Below are 24,757 nucleotides of genomic sequence, written 5' to 3' on the forward strand. Positions count from 1 at the left end.
ACGACTAAACAAGGTTTTCTCTCTCTCTCTCTCATTCTCTATTTATATATCTATCTATTTATCTATCTATCTATCTATTTATTTTTTAGTTTTCTTTCGTGTCTAATTCACAAGTTTCATTCGTTCGGAGGAGAAAGTGTCTCCGGCGTGGCGAGAAGTTGACGCTTCTCGGCAGCACACAAGACGGTATTCACAAGAAGTTGACGCTCATTTTTGTTTGGCGCGTCGCGCACCCCAGGCACATGTATATGAACAAACTATTTGAGTGTGTTACGATGTATATATGTATACAGATATGTGTTCCCGAGCTTCTACCGCCTTTTGAATTTTTCTCACTTATGAATTTTTTTGACCAATTTGAAAAGATGAATTAAAAATGTGGTAATCATAAGTGTGTAGATGAATAAATAATTTTAATATAGCTGCTGATTTATAAACAGAAATGAAGAGAAATGTCAGCCAAGTAAATTCAGAAGTAACGTAAACTCTAATTCGCTAGATAATTTCAAACAGACTTGTTAGCGAAATCTTACCGTGAAGCTGATATACATTAAGATATTTTATATCGGTGATATTTAAGTACTAATAATGCCAAAAAATAAGAGAAAATATATCACCAGATTTATTTTAAGAAAAGATTGACTTTAAATTGGTCAAGAAATCCATAAATAAAACAAGCGGCGATAGTTTTCGGGAGAGACATCTTGTATATATATAGATATATATGTATACGGGCCCACAACAATCCCCACAGCCTCGTTCTCAACCCGACCCTCTCGTCTCTCTTCCCTTTTATTGTACTCGCAGCCGCGCCGCAAAATTTATTCGCCGTAGCAAAAGGCATTGCACTCAACCAAAACGACAAATCGAAATACAGATATTACAAAGTAACAAATGGTATAATGAATATGTCAATAATATTTGCCAATATATATATACATATATATATTTATATATATGTATATATTTTGCAAACAAATATATGTGTAAATATATATAAATATTTATACCACAGTGTGTATAAACGATATGCGATGTATACATAACGTATGTGTATATATATGTATATATATTTATGTATATATATATAAATGTAGTAAAAAACAACCATGGCCAAAAACGAAGGTCAACTTCTTGACAGTGAGCTAGCAAGACAGGCTGGCAGGACGGGAAAGGATTTGTTTGGCTTTTTGTAATCTCTTTCGCTTGTCAATTTTTTTCGTCTTTCTCAAGTGGTAGATTTTGAGCGCACTCTTTTTTTTCGGTTCCCTCAAAGCACGTGGAGATTGAATTCACGGACGAAAGGGATCCATCTTTTTACGATCAGCTTTACACACTTGGATCGCGAGCTGCACGCGTAACAAGAAGAATGCTGCGCAAGAGGGATAGAAAAGGAAGTAATACAGAAGTGCGAAATATATGTATAACTAAATAAACATAAAAGCATCAATTTAATTAATTAGAGACTTTTAATATATTCTTAATTGTTAAATAGTTTTAAATTAATTTTTTTGCATCGCTGTATTTTATGCCTCTTTCGAATATCACCCTGGCAAATTATCCAAATTGAATAGTAATAAAATTGACAAATGAGAAATAATCTACTTTGATCTAATAACGTTCGCACCTCTGTAGTTACATTTAGAAATCAGAATAGATGGATAAAGTAAAATAAATAAAAACTGGAAAATGAATAAATAGGAATGAAAGAGAGAGAGAGGAGAGAGAGAGAGAAAAAGAAAGAAAAGAAGAGAAAGAAAAGAAGAAAAAGAGAGAAAAAGAAAGAGAGAGAGAGAGAGAGAGAGACAGACACACACACAAAGTGTGTATGTGTCTGCACGTCGAGAGAAAAAGGCAGAGAAAAGACAAGAGAAAAGTTATGCATAAGGAGTGTAAAACAGTAAAATAGTTTGGAAAAAAAGACAATATATGTATTTGCCACAATAGATGGGCATGCACGTTTCTTTGCATTTATTACGTCTCGATGAAAATGGCTTCTCGAAGGAAAATTAGCGTCGAATATGACACACGAATACAAAGTCGATATATCGAAGAAGGCTACAATTATCACAAATAAGTTTCTAGAAAAGAAGACCTTTTGAGTAATATTAACAATTAAGACACGAACGTGAAGAATCGTCTTCGCGTTTGTATTGCATCTCAAAAAAATGTAAACTCCGGTAAACTAACTATATAAATTCTTCAGCCTTTTATAAAGAAAACTCAATAAAGTTCAACATCATTTTTCACGAGTATACACAGTCTTTTTGCAAAGTCTTCAAATCTTTATCTGTCAAAATCTTCGCCGCGATAAAACTAATCTTCACTATTCTTCTTCCTTTCTTTCTCTCTCTCTCTCTCTCGTTCTCTCTCTCTCTCCTTTCATAATTAAAAACGATATTTACATTATACTCCGCGAAAAGTCATGGCCGTACATTTCGTAATTTAGCGAACGAAAGATTAAGAACACTTCACTAATATTTTGTCAATGACAGTTGACAAGAGCATCAACGTTACTGGTAAAGAATATGAAAACGTGTCTCGCGTGTCACAAAAGAACTCGATCATATCAGGGTTGGCTACTGTAGGTGGAAGCCTAATTTATTACAGCTGATACTAGTATCAAGCTCAATGGAACGAGCGAGAATCCTGCGAGATCATCGATCCTCCAGACACGGGCGGCAATTTCGTTAATGACGCGACAATTCTATCAAATTAGCGGGGGAGAGCAGCAAACAGCAAAGCACTTGGGCACATGCAAGAGACCCACATGCAAAGTGAATTCGGCGCACACACACGTACGCGCGTGCGTGCGCGCGTGTCATGCGTATGCGATTATCATCGGTCTTTCGGAGGGTGAAGCGAAGTACGTTTATCAAGTACGTATCGACGCGGTACGTCATAAACTCCATTCTCACCGGGTAGCACGTAACGAACGATCTGCCGTGATCTAATTATTATAATAATAATAATAATGACGTAATACACACGATACATACTGCATCGCGATGCGTAATTGCAGTTGCAACTTGGAGGGACTTGGCGCAGCAGTACATCGTCGTCTCATCCGCAACGTGCCACTCCTGGCGACGTTTGCGGATGAGCGAGACGATAACGGTTATCAATAATATATGTATATATAGGTATATATATATATGTATAGAAATGCAGAGCAAAGAGAGGATACGAGAATAAAAAGTAGTTAATAATAAATTGGAAATATATATGTATATATATATATATAGACGACTCGCCGGAAAAAGGGAAAACTCACCGGATCTGGCGGGAGTCTGTAGTCTGCGGATATCTCGCTGCTCGCGCTACGCTCCTCGGTCGACCTTTCCCAGTCCATCTCTTTTTTCAGGGACTGCAACAAAAGAGAGAGCGCATCGGGTTTATATTCAAGTAATAAATAAGTGCGCGATATCATGCAGCGACAGAGAGCGTAGAATTATTGTCGATTTTTTTTTTTTTTTTTTTACATAATAATTGCGAATAGTTATCGATGTTTCAAGCTGAATCGATCACGCACAAGAATGTCTCTCGCAGAGATCAAATTGTTGACGAAGTTTGCGAAAGCACGAAAAGAACATTCGTAATATAACGCTATTTTTTACGTTAGAAAATTGAAATTTTATATATACGGGAAAAAATCGACATTAAAAATCATTATCGAATTTCAAACTCTATAATAACATATCATCTTTCTAGGAATGTATCTCAAAATCTCCGACGTCAATTTTTTTGCAAATTTAAAATATAGATTTAATTATACGTCCATCTAATACATAGATTGGCATTTTATCTATACTCGAAGCTTACTTCGTAGTTTGTATCAATCCTTATCTAATTCTAAGTAGCCTATTACCGGGCAAGCAGAATTCATAAATTGGCAGCTATATTAAAATTTTTAAGCGTAAAATTTTAGACTAATACATATAAAAAAGATTCTGTACTTTTTAAAAATTCATTTCTTATCCCCCTTGGGAGATATCAAGAGAAGTAAATATTACTATATATCAGCTGCGCAGTAGTCTCCGGATTCCGCTTGCCCGGAAGCAGGCTCGAGTTTCCTGTACAAGAATGATGTTATCGCTACTCACCAACGGAACTTGCTGGACCGGGGGTAAGCCTGACGGACCGGCGAGGGGTTCGGTACTGTGCGGGGACGGAAGTCGGTTCTGCGGCAGATTCAACGGCAGCACGCCACCGGGCGTGCCGCCGCCAGTGTTGTTGCTGAGACTCATGTCGGATGGTCCACTGTGCACCGAGATCGGGCTAAGGGAGCCTGCCCTTGTCTCCTCGAGGCTGGCCGCGTCCTCCGAGTCCCTCCTGGGCCGGTCGAGGGCCAGCGGTCCCGGACACGGGCTACCGGGCACCGCCGGCGACGGTGAACAATCCGTCATGTCCACCGCCTCCGCGGGCTCGCTCGGGGTGTTCTGAGCAATGTTGCTCGATTGTTGCTGTTGCTCGCATTCCTTAGTACCAGCCGACGCTCCGGCGGTGACGTTCGATTCTCGCTCCCTGTCCTTTCCGCTCGTCTCTTTTATGCTCTCTCGATCTCGATCTCGATCTCGATCTCGTTCTCGTTCTCGTTCTCGATGATGTTCCCGCGACGTGTCAGATGTGCTTGTGTGTTGTTGTTGTTGTTGCTGTTGTGGTTGCTGTTGCTGCTGCTGTTGCTCTTCCCTAGATGCTACCGCTGCGTTGATATTCGTCATGTCCGCTAGACCCTTAACCTTGAGGCTCTCCGCTGTCTTGAGGAGGGCCGATAGCTGGCAGTACTCGACGTTTACCTCGCCCTTGTACATGAAGTCGACGAGGGTACGTAGCTCGGCGAAACGTACGTCCTTTAGGATGACGATGGGGTGACGGTTCGGATGGTCGAGGAACAGGGCCTGGAAGTAGCTGGAGCACGCGGAGAGGACTACCTTGTGTGCGCGTATCGACGGTCCCTCCGTGCACGCCAGTGTCACGTCCACCAGCGATTCCGACTCCAGTAGTTGACTGAACACACCCAGCAAGTTGCTCTGATGATTGTTCCACCTCAGGCAGTAATGCTCACTTCCCATGTCTGAACTGCACCCCGCAACCCTGCTGTATAAGAAAGACCTGTACCCTCCGACACTCGCGCCGAGTAACGTTCTCCTAAGAATGTACCGCGTCACGTGGCCCAGGTATCACGAATTCTTCACGGTTGTTATATAACATATCCATTAGCGAATTCGAGAAACACGCATTTGAAGAGCGGTATCTCGTAGAAAAGTGAAACAATTTCTTCCTTGACAAAATTAAAAAATGAGCAATATTATAATCTTGTAGCTTTTGGACTTTTATTTGACATCTTGCTAATGCCATAGTCAAGCTTTCATTAAAATAATCCATTTAAGAACCATTCATGATTCTCAATATTCTTGTCAGCGAAAAATGATTATAATCGTGTCGAACGTATCTATTACGAAACCATTCGGTGGAAGGTGCGAGCGACGGGAGCGATGCGATTCTTTGACGCGTAACTGCAATTTATTATCCAAAGAGTGTGTTTATTTTGCAGCCGTATCGATTCCGCCAGCAAGCGCGCGTTACACCGACGCACTTTTGCGACGAATACTTTTGTGACGCGTCGCCGACGTATCCGAACGCATCCGGAGATGCGCGGCCGATATCAGCTGACGATACATACAGGCTTATCTTTTATTATTCCTTTTCCCGACTCCATTCGACTGTATTTATTGCCGCTGCCTAATGCGTGAAACGGCGCGCACGCACGTGTCGCGGACATGTGCCGGAGCCCGACACGCACACATATAATTATGCCAAAGCGTTATTCGCGTAAACGTGCATTCGCGTGATATATCCGCGGCTGTATGCGCGATGGCGTGTATGTTACTGCTGCACGATATTCGCGTGATTCGCTTGGCCCCCGCGATATTACGGTGATGCATGACGGAACCTGCCTCATATATACGGTGTCCGAAACTCTGTGTGGCTCTGTTCATTTTACCGAAAATTTCACGAACAATATTTTTCTCCTTCATTAAAATCTTATCGAGATCGATTGATAGTTTTTCGCTCGTCGTTTTTAAACGACTGGGAAAAAAAAGGATGACACGCGAAACGCTGAATCTTTTGTGAATGAGTTAAATAACGAAATTTTATCGGCCGGGAATTTGGGAAATTCCGCAAAAAGATTTTTTCTTTTCAGGATTTTTATTTCGAGATTAAAATACACGTAAAATCAAAGAGATTTATTTATCGTAACGATGGAAAGATTGAATACTTTCAATAGTGAAAAATCGACAACTGGGAGCTCAAGCTGATATCTCCTTTGACACCGCTTTATATCGCTCGGCCAATTACGTTGCAGTCTATGCGATGGTATACTACGATCGCGAATTCGAGAAAAGCAATGTCGAAGCGCGAATTATCAGTTTTCAAGCGTTTTAAAACAGAGAGGCTCGCACGCGTAGCGCGCATTCAAGCTTCAGATAAATTGCACCTGTCAATTGTGCCAGGAAGGTTATAGGAATTACCTGTACTCTCGCCGGTTAAATATAGCGTCGGCACGGCATGTTACGCATTGATTTCATCGTTTTACGGCTATAACGTCGGTTGTTACCGGAATCTTCGAAACTTTTTTTTTTTCGCCGGAAGCGCTAGGTCCGTTAAGAGGTAAACTATATTGGCCAACACGCGTCAAGTTATTTTCATTAAAGATGTAACAATAGCCTTGTCATAGAATATCGATTGTATAATATGTTTGTATGAATTTAACGCTTTCTATACTCGCGTATTTCGCGTACGATCTCGAGTGTAAATTTATTTATGACGAATTTTTGAAATAACACACTCCGTGCTTACAATTTGCAAGTCGATAATTAATGTGTAATTTATAAATTTGTAACAATAATTATAGAGACATGCATAAAAAAATTAAGTATTCGAATACATGTAACATAATAATAATTTATATATATACACATATATATATTATTTTGTAATAGAGTAAAAATATATAACAATAACATGATAAAATAGGTGTTAAATGTATGAGATATAAAATATATATATTATTTGTTCGTGTAATAAAATATTCAAGAGATACATAATTAAAAACACACAAAAAACAATACAAACGGACAATGTTAAATAATTTTTCGTTGAGCCTAGAACTTCAGTTAACACTTTCCTGTAACAATCACGCGTCACGCATCCAATATAGCTGCTTTCAAGCACGTAAATGCCGAGTATAGAGCACGTCGCATCGATCGTTGGATATATTGCCGTATTAAATATATAAAAAGGAAAAACGAACCACACATGCGTTATCCGCGCGCGCGTATGTGCAAGTTTATCATTCGCGAATGCACAGAAATCGGCCGATTAATCCGAGGAAGAAACGCTGTGGTTTGCCGCTCTTTTTCGCGCAATAAACACTGCAGTTTGGTGCAGTTTGTTTCTCTCTCTCTCTTCTCTCGCCGCGCTTTACAAACTTTACTCACAAGTACCGGTTTCAGCGAAATCGCTTAATAGCGAAAGTTAAGAACCCAAAGTGGGTGTACATATCTATGAATGCTCGCGGAGTGAACGACGAAGCCGTATATACACATCGGCACACAATACCGAGTACATTGTCAACTGTTTGCACTCATTTAAATTGTTACGTTCGCATCTCTCAGCATCTCTATTTATCTTTATATATACATTATAATTCTCCCTATTATATTATTTTCTATTCTATTAGTTCCCATTAGCGACTCTAATTCAATGTCGAAATATAATCTCTTTTTTAATCCGATTTGGTATCAGTAGTCACTTTATGAAATCTCATGCTCTACTAATCTATTGACACTATAGCAATTTTCTTTATTGCAGTACATATCTAAGAAATCATTCTTGTGATCTCAAAAGTGATTGAAAGATATGAATCAAAGCGTGATTTTTTTCCGCGAACGATTGCGAATCGGCGGCTTGTCCGAAAAGAATTTCCTGTCTGATAATCTGTATCTATAATTTCTATTTACTGATATAAAATCGATAAAAACGAAGATGTTGGATGATGTTTCTTTCTCAGATTTCACAGGAGTTCGGCAGCCTGCCAGTGGCAACCGTATCGTCACCGATGTCGACGTTTGTATCGCGTGAATATTTTCTTAAGAGAATTCTCTGTCTTTTAAATAGACGTTTCTTAAAGACTCGTTAAATGTTTTAAAAATAAAAAGTGTAATAACACTAGTATATATTGGAAACATCTAAAATAAATATATTTTACGAAGATTTGTTTTTAAAAAGAAGAGTAGCAAGTTATATATTAGAGAAATACACAGAATGTGTCTATATCTCTGCATTCCTTTTTATTTATGAATTTCTTAATAGTAAAAAAAAATTCACTACAATAACTACCGTCACATAGACAGGCTACGAATATTAAAAAATGTTTTTTTTCCTTTTCGCTATTTCCAAGTTTGTAAGACGTATTACGGATGCGATCGTTTCCCCTTCTCACTGTGCGTGTACTTAATTTTACTGCGTGATTTTTCTGTGACGATTTATAGCGGCAACGACGGCGGTGCATTATTACATAAGTCGATACGGCCACAAGCCGTTATTTATGTCATTTCAGAGGTTTTCTTTGGGTCAATCCGTTTATGTACGATATGCACGCGCGGTTTGCGACTCGCGAAGTTTTCGCCAGTGTTTCATTCGAGTTACTCTTCGCATAATGTCCCGCGCAAATCCATGCAAACTGCCTTAGAAGTAGTAAATCGTCGACAATGGAATTATAAGAACCGTTTCGTCTTTATCGCGTAAAGTTAAGATTTAACCAACTGTGAACGAACGAGAAGATGGGATCGATATTTATTTTTCAATAAAGATAGAAATGTAACAATGCAAGAATATCAAGGCAAATATATCTCGTGAAATTTGGGATTGTTTATATTTATTGAACGATTATATCTTTGATGATGTAAAAGCAATTTATCGGAATAAATTTTGTATTGTAATTAATCAGTTGTTAATCTACGGTAATATTTAAAATTAATAATGGTAAAAATATAATAGAACAGTTTCTCCGCGCGATTTTTCTCAATCGTAATCTTGGCACAATGTACCTCATCGTGAGATATATCTCTTTGTTGGCTATCTTGGCTTAAATTCTTGTTTACAATCAAAATGTTGACGTCATGTTAAACTGTCAGGTTTAAATTATATTTACGCATATATAGTATCTCTAATATACGCGCATATAAATATAATATTATAATTATTATCATATATTCATTTTATATATATATATAGAAATAGTGCATTTCATGAAAAAAGAAAGAGTTACATTTTCCAGCACATTTTTTTCTGCACTTGATATTCTCGAAATTACTCAAGCTAATTCTAAATTCATATCCTTAACTTTGTTCAAATTTAGAAAAAATTTGAAAGATTTATTTCTTAAAATCTATGCAAGAGTTGCTGTCACTGTATGAGATAAAACTTTGGAAAAAGTCGCGAGAGAAAGCACGATAAGAGAAGTCGATCGATGGGAGGTCCATTTCGGCGCATAAATCATCGCATAAATTGCGGGATTACGGCGTTCCACTTGCATGCGCGATTCGCGCGGTAAAATTAGCCGGTGCTACCGGTGCGGTGCGGAAAAAGTTCGCGGCTGTGCGTTAGCGCGCGCGCGTGTGTGAGTACGCGTGGGTGACGCGCGTATTTGTTGCATACTTAGCATAGCCGTTTCGCTATCCGCGATTGCACACGTCGCACGCACGATCCGTGGCGCGTGTTAATTGATACGCGTTTGCGTACGTGTGTGTGTGTATGCGAGAGAGCGTGGGACGGCCACGTTCGGCGATATCGGTCGGTTTAACCCTCTGATTAGGAAGAATGAGCGATTCGAATTTTCTTCTCCCATTTGGCACGTTCTTCTGTTGCGCGTTATGTCTTTGTGACGTGTTTCTTGTAATAAACATATATGTCCATGTGACACAATGTTTCTTGTGAAAGAAGAAAATAATTTCTTTCGAATAAAAATATGAAAGCACGAATAATTTTCGCATCGCAACTAATTAAGAGATTTTGAATAGAATTTTGACAACTTCCTAGTATAATTCCTAGTATAATTAAATAACGAAACATTATTATTCGTTTAAATTCACATAGCTTTTATATATTTCGAATATACATTAAAGAGAGACTTTTTTTATAAATTTTAAATATAGCTGATAAATATTTTTGTGTCTATATAAGAAAATTAATCAGGAAAGAATCAATAAAACATTACATAATACAAATCGAGTTACAGATGTATATGTAAGCAACAAGTATTTATAATATACATAAATATATGTATCAAAGAGAGAGATGTAAAAAGAGAAGCTGAAAAATACGGTCATGTCTTTTTGACGATTTAGTTGAAATGTTTGAATAAGATATTGCGTTTCTCTCTATCCTCTCTTTTCAAGGGAATAAAAGTACATATCGTCTCGCGCGAAGCGGATAAAGTTGATTTCGCGTCGGAAATGAAACTGTGTGTTGTCGCGCGCCACGTTGAAAACTCTTTAGATCCGTCCCTGGTTTACGTCAAGTGCGTCTTACGAAATCGCGCGTTCCGTATCACCGCGGCCGCACGCACGCGCGACTCGCAGATGCGCGTCACGATCGACACGCGCAGATTTTCCGCAAACAGCACGAATATGCACATGCCGGGTGAAACACGCGCGCATCGCGCTCGCAGAGGCGTGAGAGGATTATTTTCTTTTTTTTCCTTCTTTTTTTAATTCTGCGAAGTCATTAAGAGTACAATACCAGCGACGCTTCTCTTGGCGATATGCAACGACGCGCACGTTTTTACAGATTGTTATATACCATAATGTACCTCAATGTCGGAGCACTTAATCGGGAAAAAACTTAAATCCGTATATATTGTAAAACTTGTTAAGAAATTCTTCTTAGGAATGCAGAGATAATGCAAAGTTGAAAATTTTGTTTCTCGTTATTTTTTTTTTTTCTTCTTTATGTCAATGAAATCCGAAATAATTATTACATCTGTAGAGAGCCATACTTTTGGGCGTTTCTATATGTATTTTACATTCGTTAAGAATATTGTCCTATTAATTTATTATCCGAAAAATTGTTTTATTTGGAGAAAAATAAAGTGAGAAAAAAGTTTAATAATTTCTATATGTTTACATAAATATCGATTCCACAAATCTCTATCTAACAATAAGTATCAAAATAGTAATAGCTAAATCGATTATTAGAAAGCAAGTATGAGTTATCGCGATCAACTGCTGCTAGAAAACAGTCTCGGAAAATATCGACAATCTTTACGAATTCACGTCGAAGAGAAAAACAGCTACGATTATATATAATGCACGCCATATTAAAGAGCTTGATAAGAATTTTTTTTATCTATAGCAATGTCATTTAAAGCGTAAGCCGCTACGACTCGATATACGCAATAAAACGCACCTCTTGAAAAACCTTCTATAATCGAGTAATAATAAAGAAGCGCATTCCATGAAAAGTAAATTGCATAAATCAATAACGCGTTTGTAGGGAAACTTGAGAAAGATTTCATAAAGTAATATTTTAATAGCAATTTTTTTTCGGGAGAGATAATATACCAACGCATTTAAATTTTGATGTGTGGCATTTCAGTGATATTAAAGAAACACTGACATTATGAAAATGGCAGCTCGTTATTTATAATCGATTATTTTAAAATAAAGCGACTGCGTGGGAGATTTCACGATCGCGTTATACCGGATCCAGTACCCTATTTCCCGACATCCTGTTTCCATGGGTCGACTTTTACACGCGCTTATGTTATAAACACGCAGGACATATAACTACCGAGCGATTGTCATACATTCCGAGATTATTGGAGTCGAGGAAGATAGTAAATTTATTTTGGCCGAATTTCGTTCGAGTTAATTAAAAGTTGTGGGCAAATTTATTTGGAAGAAACGTAAGGCTTACGTTAATTAATGAGCGTATGCGTATTGTGAGAAGATGCGTGAAGGCTAATGACGATATATCGTGGTCGAAATCGTAAAGATAACGAAAGTACAGGGTTAAACAGAAGAAATATATCCCCATCTGAATCTTACAGTAATAGCGAGCGAAGTAATTGCTTATTGGTTTAACAACAGAAAATAACAGTACGTAATTAAGGCTATTTTTGCCCCCCCCCCCCCCTATTCCGACGTTTTTTTTAGGAAAATGAAATCAGGAATATCTCACAAATTAAAAGATTATGTGACAAGTATTTTCGTTAACAATATACAGAATAATGCCAAATCTATTGAAATAATTATCAGTGTAATGTCATTATTTATTATAAGAAGAATTAAAACATTAAATTTATTTAATTTTTTCTAGCTTCCACTTGTGTTTTTAGTGTTACTTATAAATTTGTAGAATTTATGTAAATGTGATTAGTTAAATTGAAGGGAAAATAATAATTGATGGAGCTATGCTTTATTCAGTGTAAATCTAAATGGAGACTTTTACGCTTTTCTTAAAAAAGTCTATATATAATATATAAGTCTATACATATGTATATAAACTATATATAAAAGTAGAAATTAATAATTTGAAAAAAGTAAAACTAAAAGAAATTAATGCAAATTAATATTGCAAAAAATTTGCAAACCATAAAATAGAATTCGATGTTATGTGTCAAAACGTCTAATTAAATTTTTGCTAAAGTAAAAGTTAATTGATCTTATAATTGAAGAATTTTATCAATTACACTTTTGAAATTTCGAACAAATTTTTGATATAAAGTATTTGCATGTACTTTTCCTCAAATTGTTCGCTGAGAAAATATCGAATTCGTTAAAGAGAGAATATGCATCGGATTATTCACGTTTTTGTCGCCGCATTAAACGCATGCGAGCGAGCGCGTATACTGCTCAAAAGCTCTTTAAACTTTTATCTGGATAGCGATATTCGAAAGTTTGTCGGAGTTTTGCGCCGGCAACGCAGTCGTAACTTTATGGGTGCTTCATTACAACTTCGACGACATTCCAAACAGTTTATCGACTGTCGCCTGTGAGAAAAAGGACGTCAGTGTATCCATTTGAGAGGGAAAACGAAGGCAAAAAGATGCGGTAGAGTAATAGTATATATGCAATAAAGTGATATACGAGGTGTCTTGCAACCATCGGATATACATGTGTTTCCTTTTCTACAATTTCAACTATAATTACTAGAGAACTATGCTAAGAAAAATTTTGCTTTTGCTACAAAAGCGTGGATAGTTGGCAAAATATTTTTCAACATTGAAAATTAATAGCTTCCAATAGTTTCTAACTTTAAATTTTGAGGAAGCATAAATAAATTTTTTTCTCGCAATTAATTTGAAATTAGTCAATTTTAAAATGGATTATGTTTAAAATAGAAAAATAAAAACTCAAAGTTAAGTTTAGTTGTCAAGATATTACAAATTAAAGATTAAAACTTTTCTAACATGCAAATTTCCAGCAAAGTTCTCGTTGTGGAAAAGGCGACTGGAGTCACATAGGATTTGCGACTAGAGAGGTATCTAATACTTTATATATTACATGTCTCGAAATTTACAAGTCGGTTGTGACATGGATCGATGCGAATTGGCGCGATCGACACGAAATCCAGAATCCGATTCGGCGAGCCGGGATTATCGTTGGAGTGACAGCGGTTGTAACGCATTATAATTAAATGATGAATTTTAGAATGAGCAAATCGTTCGCTCGTAACGAACCAGACCGCAATGACGGCGCGGTAATTTTGATCGTGGTAATAATTTACGCTTTGTTTCTGCGCGGTGTAACGCAAATTTTGTTAAATTAATGGCGAGGAATAATCGAATGGCTCAACATAGGCAATATAATATAATGAAGAGAGAATTATATTGCTATTATGCCGCGATCGACCTGTATATGGTTGATAGTGAACCGAGACTTCTGTTTACACAGGATTTTTGTAACGCGATCGATTTTAGTATGAGAAATATTCTCTAAATTGCAAATTTGCAAATTTTAAATTTACTGTTTTATATAAAAACGTACAAAATATTAGAAATTCGCTGATTAAAGAAATTGTAAGTCTAAAAAGTATTTAAAAATTTAGAAATATTTAGAGATCAATAGAAATATATATATAAAAATATATGATGTAAAGATTCGTGTAGGTATAAGAATCTGTGTAACTATTTGTAAACAAAAAGATTTGTAGATTCGCCGATCTATCGGCAAGAATCAATGAGTTTAAGGCTGCAGCGAGCAAAGTAGAGTAGTTATGTGCGATCTATCAAAGATAATGATATTATCTGAATGTTCGACTTAATTACTCGGCGAAATTGACGCGTAACGGCCGGACTTCCGGCGACGAGGAGGCATTCCACTCCCGCCGAGTATTTTTCACCCAAGTTTCACTCGGTTACGAGGTTCCGACGGGGGATAAGAGGTGTCTGGTAGTAATACTTAACCGTCGTTAACTGGTAATAATGATCGGTCTTTCTCCCTCTCACATTTAAACGCGAATCGAATAGGAGCAGGTAGAAAATTTAGAGGAGAAAGAGGGAAGAAGAAACACAGACACGCGAAGATATACATATAAAGAGAGAAAGAGAAAGGAAAAACAAAAGAGAGAGAAAAATAGCACGAGAACACGAAAGAGATCGCGGAAGAAAGAACTTGGAAGATGAAAGAAAGAGCACCGAGGGAGAGGCACGTTCAGAAGAAGCGCGAGGCTAGATTAGTCTCCTAGCCGGGCTAGGCTAGGCGAAAATAACGATGGCTCGCCATAAATCAGCCGAAGCGACGGTCACGACTGCAGGAATCGCACGGCACGACGAGCGGCGAAAAAGCTCCGGTCGGTTACCAATGACTAATACCCCGCGGTGAGCTTTTTGCCGAGGGCTTCCTTTCACGCGCGCGACACGCTCGCTCACTCCCTCTTATCGGTCTCTTTCTCTCTCTCTCTCTCTCTCTCTTCGCGTAAAAAGAACGACAGCGCGTATAGGGTCTCGCTGTGTCGAGACAAAGTACTGTCATTACAATCGTGAAATAGGAGGACATCGACAAACGATATTTAAAGATATTTACGTCGCAAAAAAATGCAAGGATGTTTGAAATCCACCTTTTTTTTCATACGAGTCGTGAAAGTTCCATCGCGTTACAAGTATCGAGGCTGTGCAAAAAAAAATATCGATATTTTATATTTTTAATAGCGCCGGCCACGATAAAGAATTAGTTAAACTACAGTTAGATAAAAGTTTTAAGCGACATCGAGATATGTATACCAGAGGCTATAATTATCTCATGTGTTTCACGTTAGCACACCTGACTTATATGTCACTTTCGCTGTTCCTTACATTTTCGCGGCAAGTCGAAAGTAGTTGCCGATTAAAACGTGGCGTTAACGAGGATCCGGGATCTAATGAAGCACATGTCCCCCGCCCGACTCCGATCCGCCGTTTTAAATGCATCGCCAGCATTTAATGGCACGTATCGATTTCGAACCGCGATGAATGGCATGGAGAATATAGCGGTAGTCATAGGTAGGGATAGGGATGATCGCGCCATTGCATATCGGATAGAGAGATCGGGGCGGTCGGGGAAAGAGAAAACGAATCCCCCGCGAGAGAATGACATTTCGGCATGACGACGCGACACGCGCGGAGAGAGATGAGAGAGGGAAAAACAAATCTACGACTTGCGCGCGCGAATGATGTTTCAATAGTGCGGCCGACTGCAGCAATTACTGGCGGAATATTGCAATCATTACGCCTCTATCTCTTTGCCCGAGAGTGCCTCGCCCGTCTGTCTCCGTCACGTTTTAAAAATGATCACGATATGTATATATACATACATAGGTATACACGGTATGTACGTCGGAATTGTTGGCAAAACCGCCCATCGGCGGTGCCCATCGAAAATCACTCTGTAGAATGCCGCCAATCAAAAGATCGTGAACCAGTGGAAACCGATTTAAGTCGTCCCGCTCGATATGACAATGAAATAGATAGCTGTTACGCAATTTTTTTTTATATAGATGCGTGACGAGTTTCTGATATACGGAGCGGCTCGTGTTTATCACTCGCCATTTTTTATTTTTGATATGTACGCGTATAAATAAATGAAAATTTAAAGAAAAAAATCGCCAGAGTGCTTTTTAATATTTATAAAATCCATTTTAGCTCTTTGAGAAAAGAGAAATACTTAGAAACGATAATATGTATTTCTGAGAAAAAATTTCGAATACTTTTTTCGCTATTAAATAATGTTTCTGTCTCATATAAATAACTAAATAACTAAATACGAATTCGTGTTCGTAGAAAAAAATAGCTTGAATATAATTAATATAAAGATTAAATATAAAAATGAATATAAAGATTAAATATAAAAGATTAAATTTAAAACGTGACCTATATATAAAAGCAAAGTTAGCAAGTTATGGATCTAGTAGTTTATTCTTGCTTAAAACGGCTGAATTAATCCGTCGATAAAATCATCGGGACGCATTGATTTTTCTTTGATTCGCAAAGACGTTTGCGAATGAAATAAGAGATAAAGAGAATATACAATATTTATTCAATATTAAATCCATAAAAATTGACGATAAAATATATCTAAGAGAATTATATGCTAAAATATAAAAAAAAAACAAACAAATTTGTCAATTATCTTGTTGACATTTAGAGTATATTCTATTCATTTTTCATTCTTTCATTTTCATATCGCGAACAATTGCTTGAGCTACTTTTAACCTAAATATTCATGGAACACATCACTTATTCTCTGAAATCATTCCTTTTAATAAAATAATTTTATAGGACATTCCCGTATATCTTCGTACATCTATTTTACCGCGGTGTAATAAAAATGGTTCGATCGATGCTTCGACAGAGCAAGTATCTCGGACGCATCGCTTTCTTTTGATTTATCAATGTTAACGACCTCATGGCGCGAGAATGCGTTAATCAGTGCAGAAAATGTACAAAATACCGTGGTCTCTCTCTTTTGCCACAGTCAGATGAGGCTGTTTTTACGCTGCCTTGATGCTTGAACCGGGCGATTTTTTAAATTTCGTCTAATTCGCGATGGAAACAGAAAAGAAAGAGGAAGAGATGAAAATAATTATACCTTGAAATAACACCGTTTTAACTACCGCTTTAAACACATACTAATTGTTGTAATCTTCTTTCTAGAAATATGATATTAGAAGTTTATACATATAAAAAAAAGAGAACGATGGAAATAAATATATTTAATTAAAAAATAATCATAATAATTATTTTTTCGATCATTGTAACTTTCGTGAAAGCGATAAGTAAAAAATAATACCTTGTAAAATATTTTAACAATATATAACATCCCTATTTCTGCACCTGCGAAGCAATATGATGTAAAATTTAATTTTATTTGGTTTTAATACGTCGTTTTAATTATGTATTTATCTATCGTATAGTGAGGAAAATAAGTTTGTCAGAGGCGCGATTATCTGAGAGAATTTTTACAATACAAATACAGAATAAATAATTTAACTAAACAATTTATATTTTCCAGATAAAAACTCTTTGAACATACATTAAATAACTATTATTTTATGCACAAATTTCGATCTAGCTAATTTTATCTGTAAACATACTCATTTATTTAATTTATTTTGAGAGTTCGCATTTTTATGCGTATTTTCCAGATTTATATTCTGAAAATGTGACTTTCTCAACTTACATTGAGTTGCCTCTCAGGTGCAGATCTCTCAACGAATTTCCAAGGAACATCCAATATATCTACGCGGCAAACAAATGTCTAACGCGCGTCTGCACATCCTATTAACAGTGCATTTTACGTATACGATACGGCGTATAGACATGCGTGCACGTCGTGCAAAGAGGAAAAGAGAAAGAAAGAGAGAGAGAGAGAGAGAGAGAGAGGCAGAGGCAGAGACAGAGAAAAAGACAGAGCGAGACAGAGAGACGGAGCGACGCCAGCTGATCGACGCCGCGGCGCGGTGCGGCGCGGCGCATCGCGATGTCGCGGTATCTACGATAGCGGCGGCTCACACCGCGGTGCGTTACGTTGCAATTCTCTCTCTCTCGGGGGCGATCCTCAATGTCATGTTCGCCGATAACGCGCCGCGGAAAATATCGTCGCGTCGCGTCGGATCCCGGCTCTCTCGTTCGGAAAGTCGTGCGTGGCCTCTTGTCGACGACGGCGACGGTGAACAATTGAACGCGTAACGATCGTTAAATGTCGGAACGTGTGTACGGTGTGTGCGTACATACGCGTTGCGCGGAAAGCAGACGGAGAACAAAGTAGAAAAAGACGCGGGCGGTGTTTGTATGTGTGTGCGTGAGAGAGCGAGAGAGAGAGGGAGAGAGGGAGAGAGGGAGAGCTGGAACACGCGACCTTCGCGAAACGTCAATCTATGCTACTCGCAGCGCAGGACCGTATTGCCGAAAGAGTCGCGCCCGCGATAAGCATTAATGTTATTTTTTAATATAATTTACATTTATTTTACTTCGAATTGATCTCTGCGTTATTGTTAAAACTTATTGATTATTTATTATATTTATCTTTACATTTTTTGTTCTTTCTTGAGTGATAATCGAAAATCAATTCTGATAATGATTCCGTTGCGGTATTCTTGTCTCTTGTATTGTGTATGACTGTTTGCAATCAATCCGCGTTTACGGAATATGTAAATGGAATATGTAAATTTAACGTTGCGTCAAATTTCAGTGAATAATAATGCGAGTCTCTAACTAAGATGAAAATTATTACAATAACTCGTATTTGCGATGAGTGTAAGACTTTAGCGTTTACCGTATTCGAAGTACGGTATTGCAACGGCTTCTTATTGAAGTTTCTGTAAAATCCGACGTCTCTTTGACGTACGTACAACGTGACAACACGCGCGCTCCGAATATCGGATGCAGTTCTCAGACGAAGACAGACTGCGCGGCGCGAGAAACGAGGACGGAGCTCCTCGTCGTCTTCGGTATTCTCGTCCTCTCGCGCCGCGGGCGATACGTCACGCGGTCTGTCTCTGTCAAGGCAAGAGTCGATCGCGGAAATGCTATTATCGTCATCGTTACACGCGTGAGGATCGCGGGGCGTAATAAAATGTAAAAATAAAAGGAAAGTGGGAAATGATTGGGGTGTTGTGTAACACGGAACGGATTAACTATCTCGGGTTTAAATGCGCGAAAAAATGTCCGGGAAAGACAACGCAAACTCTGATAATTTGATAAAAAATAAAATAAAAATTTTCCAGAAAGATATCAAGCGTATCATAGATAGTCAAAACTGTTCCAACTGGTTCTCTATAATTATATTAGAGAATAAAATAGTTTCATTTCGACAATCGATAACATTTTTGTTCCAATTTCTTTTAAATATGATTATATTAGTTATAACAAAATCATCTCATAACTATTTCATCAATTATAAAAAAGATCTATGCAATAATTATCAAATGTATACTTTTGACGAGAAATTTTTTTGTGCTATAATTTACAGATTAAATTTGCATTCCATTTTCACTACAAGCATGCACAATTCGTTATTTTGATATTATGATGGATGCGTATGTTTTGATGTGAAAAATTATTTGAACGAATCCATACGAAATATCGGAGTTAATAGAATTATATAGTTTAAAATAGAAACTGATTCTAATCGAAAGAGATTCGAATTGTGAAGTACGCTGAGACCAGTTGCGGAAATCGGGATTTGATCACAGAGCGCGTGCCACCGTTACCACTTGCACTTTACTTCAACGTGTACGATCGGATTTAACAATGGTTGTTAAAGCCCCTTTAAGGCGAATTCGACTAATTAAAGCGATAGGGCAGAGTCAGAGAGAGCCGCCAAGGGCAAAAGTGGATGTTGGCACGGAAGAAAATTCCACGCAGAAGCGAGCGCGCTTAGAACCTATTATTGGATCATTGTCAGTCAAGAAACTTGAATAACAGACAAAAAGAGTTTGCACACATTGTCAAATGAGACGGATTTATAAAAAAAATGCGTAAAGAACAAATAACGCTTAGAAAAAAATTTCTCTCGTGCCAACATCCGTTCAAAATTCTCATTTCTACTTTAACCGTGTTAAGCGAAAACAAATTAATCACACATCACAGGTCTTAAATAAATTAACTTTGAACTGCAAAGTGCTTTCGAGAGCCAGCTATGTATATATAGTCTATTTTCCTAAATCTTGCCAGTTATCCCTTGATTCATGACAATACTCTCACTTTTTTCGTAATATATTGTCGATCAAGAGACATCGTTAAACGTAAATATTTTAATAAGTTTGTTCATATGAAAAATGATAAATTTTAAAAGAGGAAAAAGAAAGAAAAAGAGATGCCGATTTTCTTAACTCATTTTCGCATAACATCATCCAATTAATTATTATTGTTTTCAATCAAATTGGCACGAATTTGGAATGAGCCCACCTCGAAACTACGTCACTACGCCTGCCGTTTCTGCTGCTGCTGAAGTGAAATCCGCGAAAGAATACCTCGATGCTCTCGGATAGCTAAAGCCTCCTCGGCGCCGCTCTCGTAGGAGCGGGCCGTTCGATCGCTCCAGATTTCCTCGGAACCGTCATACTTTACTTTTACTCGCACACGACGCTCCTCACCGCATCATCTCCTCGACTCTCCCTCATCGTGCTCGAAAACTCGACCTTCCGCTTACCTCCCCCTACACGTTTTCCTCCCTCTTTCTCATCAATTTCTCGACGCACGTGAGGTATTTTCGTCCGCCCGTGGCTCACGCACTCTCGCAACATGCGCTCTTTCTTGCATATTCACGCGCGCGCTTTTTATCGCACCTTTCTCGCGTGACATCCTCCTATGTTTTTTTAGTGTTCTTTTTTTCTTTTTTTTTCTTTTTGTCGCAAATCCACGTTGGATCAATATATCGAACGCCGATAAATATGCCGCGTGTTCTCTCTTCCTGTTTCGAGAGAGAGAGAGAGACTTTGTCTTCGCGCTTTTAAGAAACATCGGCGATTCAAGACGTGCGTCGCGACGACGGACGTCGCGCGCGAGACGACGTTCGCTGTTCCTCGACGTCTGCTCGCGCGACGGCCCCAGGTGCGTCGCTCGCGCGGTACGCGTTGCACTGTTCACTGTCACGTGTGTCGCGGCACGTCGCGGCGCGTCGAGTCGCGTCGCGTCGCGGCACGCGCGATGGCCACGGTGCCAAGAGCGTACGAGATCGCTTTTTCTTTCTCTCTCTCTCTCTCTCTCTCTCTCTCTCTCTCTCTCTCTCTCTCTCTCCCGCTCTTTTCTCTCTGTTTCTGGCCAGGATTTTCCGCTGCCGCGAGGAGGAAAAGCAAACTATTTCGAACGCGCGTCCACGTCACGAACGCACGAGATCGGCCGCGAGATTCGAAAGCGGCTGGCTGCCAAGACTTTTCGGGGCCGTGCAAGGTCGCACGAGTGTGTCTGATTTATAAGTTTCGCGCTTGGCCGAAAACGCGAGCCGCGCTCTTGAACGTGACGTGCACGCGCCGCCCGTCAATGTGAGCTGTCAAAGTGTGCGCGTGTTTTCACGTGTCTCTCCGTCGTTCTTCCGATCGGAAACCGGTGTTCCGAAGAGACGTGCGAGGGAGATACACAGGAAAATCCTTCGTTACCTCATCACTCTGTGACAGCTACATCGAACGACGCGCGCGGATGCACCGGATTGACAGATCGACATCGAACCCGCGAATCGCACGAATTGAAACATCATCCGAGAAACTCCGAGAGTGCGCTTAGCGCGAAACTTGGCGCGTGTCTCTCTCTCGCGATGCGGTTTTCGCGTGACGCGAGGTCACGGTTTTTCTCGTTCTCTCCGTGATCCCTTCGCTCGCTATCGTTCTCTCTCTCTCACTTTTTTCGTGTTTCTTTTATCCTCTCTTTTTTTTCTTTTCTATCTGTCCATCTATACCTGACCACAAACTCATTAGATAAATGACAGGCGGCGATGACAGCGATTGGTGGCAACGGAATGTCAGTGACAGCGGTGGTTAACAAACAACACGTCAAGTAACGTAGACGAAAGGAGAAAATTGTTGTGCTCGCACCCTCTCCGATGTAAATAAATACATTTTCTCTCCCGCTCTCTTTCTTTCTTTCTCTCTTAATCAAATGGCAAAATCAAACATTCGTCACGATGAAATCGTCACGCGTCACAAAAACCGTCGGGACGATTGTCCGCCCCCGCGAGGACGTCGTCGTCGACGACGACGACGACGACGATGACGACGATGACAACGATAACAGCGAAGACGACACCGACGCGGCCATAACGATAAAAATAATTATTCGCGCACTGGGCCCACGTTCTTTCGTGAAAACGTAAAACGTGAAAAAAACACCGCGTCTGAATATTTACCTTGCTACATGTAAAACGAATAGAGGAGCCTGCCTGAATCAAATGAAGGAAGGCTCGAACCGGCCCACTGTGACGTCGCCGGCCTACTGTCAGCTCAGCGCTCGCTCGGCCCCGCGGTCAACTAACCTACCGTGTTCGCCGCGCAGACTGTACGGACAAAATAAATCGATTCTGCGCGGTCGAACGCCGTGAGCGCCGCGCGATAAATCCGCGCGTTCGTCGAAGCGATTTTCGGCGTAGCCCGCGCTCCTCCACGCGCTCCTTTCGCGATCATCTCACGACAGTTCGTACAGTCGCTCGCGCGACTCGCGTAGTACATAGTCAGGTGTGAAACGCTCACGCGCGCACCGCCGCGTACACACGCACGCGCGCGATTTCCCACACACTCGCAGCTGCAACGCGGTGTGCGCGTGCGCGCACACATTCGCGCGCCACCGATATACACACACACGTATCGATACAACGTCGCGCACGTTTCCCTCGCGAATCTCGCGATTCGTAGCGCGGCATAGACGTCGTTGGACCAAAAAAAAATGCATGTTTGCCAGAGAGAGAGAGGGGGCGGAGGGAGAGGGAAGGGTAGATAGGTACTGCGAGAGAGAAATGGAATGAAAAGGAGGGGGAAGACGCGTAAAAGTATCTCACGCATTGAGTGTTACGCTGCGCGCGTGGAAGCTAATTATTATTTTCGACGTGGAGTGTGGAACATAGCTGCATGTTCCTTCGCCTGTCTGACGATGACGGATCGACTCCTTCATAAGTTCGATGTCGATCGAGAGAACTTTATGATGAAATCGGTGCGAGACTTTATGAAATAGACAGGATGAAATACAAATACACGATAAAAAAAGTACACGATAAATCTTGTATTTTAAACTATCAACGTAGCCAATAATTTCTAATTGACTATTATATTTTTTTAAGAATAAATTAAATGCTTTTAAATTTTTTGCAAGAGATTTCTACGGTTCTATAATGATCTTATTGATGTTTATAATTCCTAGACATATCGTCATTTAAGAAACCCAATATCGTATAACTGATATTTTTATTTGCAATCTCCATGCACGCATATATTACTTGCGTATTGTATTTTACGCGTATATGTGAGTAAATGAGAAAACTATGGTTTTACAGGCATAGTTTTATCAATAACGTAAACAAGTTTACGTTATTTTATAAAATTTTTGCTTTTTCTCTTAATAAAACTTGGGTTTTGTCACTGCATAATGCAGCTTTTATATAAACGTCGATGTTTAACAAAAATACCTAAGATTCTACATATGTCGCAGAAGACTCCTCACATTTATTCTATGTATTTCTCGATGATATTATTATTTCCATATAAAAAATAAATAATTACTTCTTGTATTGTGTGAGTGTTGTGTGTTACTAACACTATATATTTCTTATTCTTCGTATCTTATTCTTGCAGCTATACATGTACATGCGCTTGTCTAAGTTTTATTAAACTTCGCGAAGGAATGTATATACATGTATTCGTCTATCGCGCGCAAGTCTCGCGGTGATGCACTCTGCTTTTATATAGATTCTTAGGTAACGCAAATTGCGTCCGATCCTCGTTTACATCCGCGTGAGAAAGAGAGAGGGAGACAGAGAGACATAATAAGCAATGCGTGTGTGATCGGACCAGTGTTTTTCAACCTGCATTTGATGCATTTTCATCTCGCACTAGTTAATTCGAAAGACAACTAACAAAAAATATTTGTATATATTTTTATATTTATTATTTCATCTATCTTTTTTAATTTTTATTTAATAATAAGAAGAAAGCGTATATATTATATTTAATAATAATTTATACTATTCGTAAATTTATTTTAGAAAGACATTTCAGATATGGCTGATGGTTAGCTTATAAATTTAAATGATGAATGCAGTTTTCACGACAAATATGCTACGTAAAATTTTAACGAAATTTTTACGGATTAAAATATCTATCAAAAATAGCTAAAGAGCACTGATACATTGGCGCGTGCTGGTGAGCATATTTACGAAGAAACTCTGTGATTTTTATCGAACGATCGTCGCTCATAAATTATACTCGTAAATCGATGATTTACTATTGATGTACAGATATAGGATGCGTAATCTAGTTGAGAAAAGCAGAGTCCGTCGATGTTTTCCGACTTATGTGCAACTCGTAATTAATAATTTCATACTGAAATTGTTAATACCTTTCATAATTTCGTTTTCGTATATTTTTCACGTATATTTGCCGCGTATTATTTCGCAAAATAGCTCAACCCCAATAATTTGAAAAAAAATAAGTATAAAATGCATTGACGAGACTAAATAAAATATTTTCAATAATATCAAGGTTTTTATAAATTTAGAAAATAAAAATAGCG

General features: G+C 38.7%; 1 protein-coding gene across 6 annotated transcripts in view; it reads right to left on the bottom strand.

Annotated features, from left to right (window-relative positions):
- The window catches only part of Mamo (zinc finger protein 628-like), a 250,285-nt gene that overhangs the window by 40,310 nt on the left and 185,218 nt on the right, over positions 1-24,757 (bottom strand). For 3 of the 6 annotated variants that reach the window (XM_083051007.1, XM_083051002.1, XM_083051006.1), the window contains 2 exons: positions 4,104-5,097; positions 3,275-3,367 (listed from right to left, as the gene is read on the bottom strand). In XM_083051007.1, coding sequence (XP_082907133.1) covers positions 3,275-3,367; positions 4,104-5,072 — 1,062 coding nt within the window. In that variant the 5' untranslated portion in view covers positions 5,073-5,097. The other 3 variants (XM_083051005.1, XM_083051003.1, XM_083051004.1) reach the window with 3 other exon arrangements.

The sequence above is a fragment of the Prenolepis imparis genome, unplaced genomic scaffold (assembly GCF_030444845.1).
Source record: "Prenolepis imparis isolate NDT839.2.m4 unplaced genomic scaffold, iyPreImpa1.0 SCAF_12, whole genome shotgun sequence".
Lineage (NCBI taxonomy): Eukaryota > Metazoa > Arthropoda > Insecta > Hymenoptera > Formicidae > Prenolepis > Prenolepis imparis.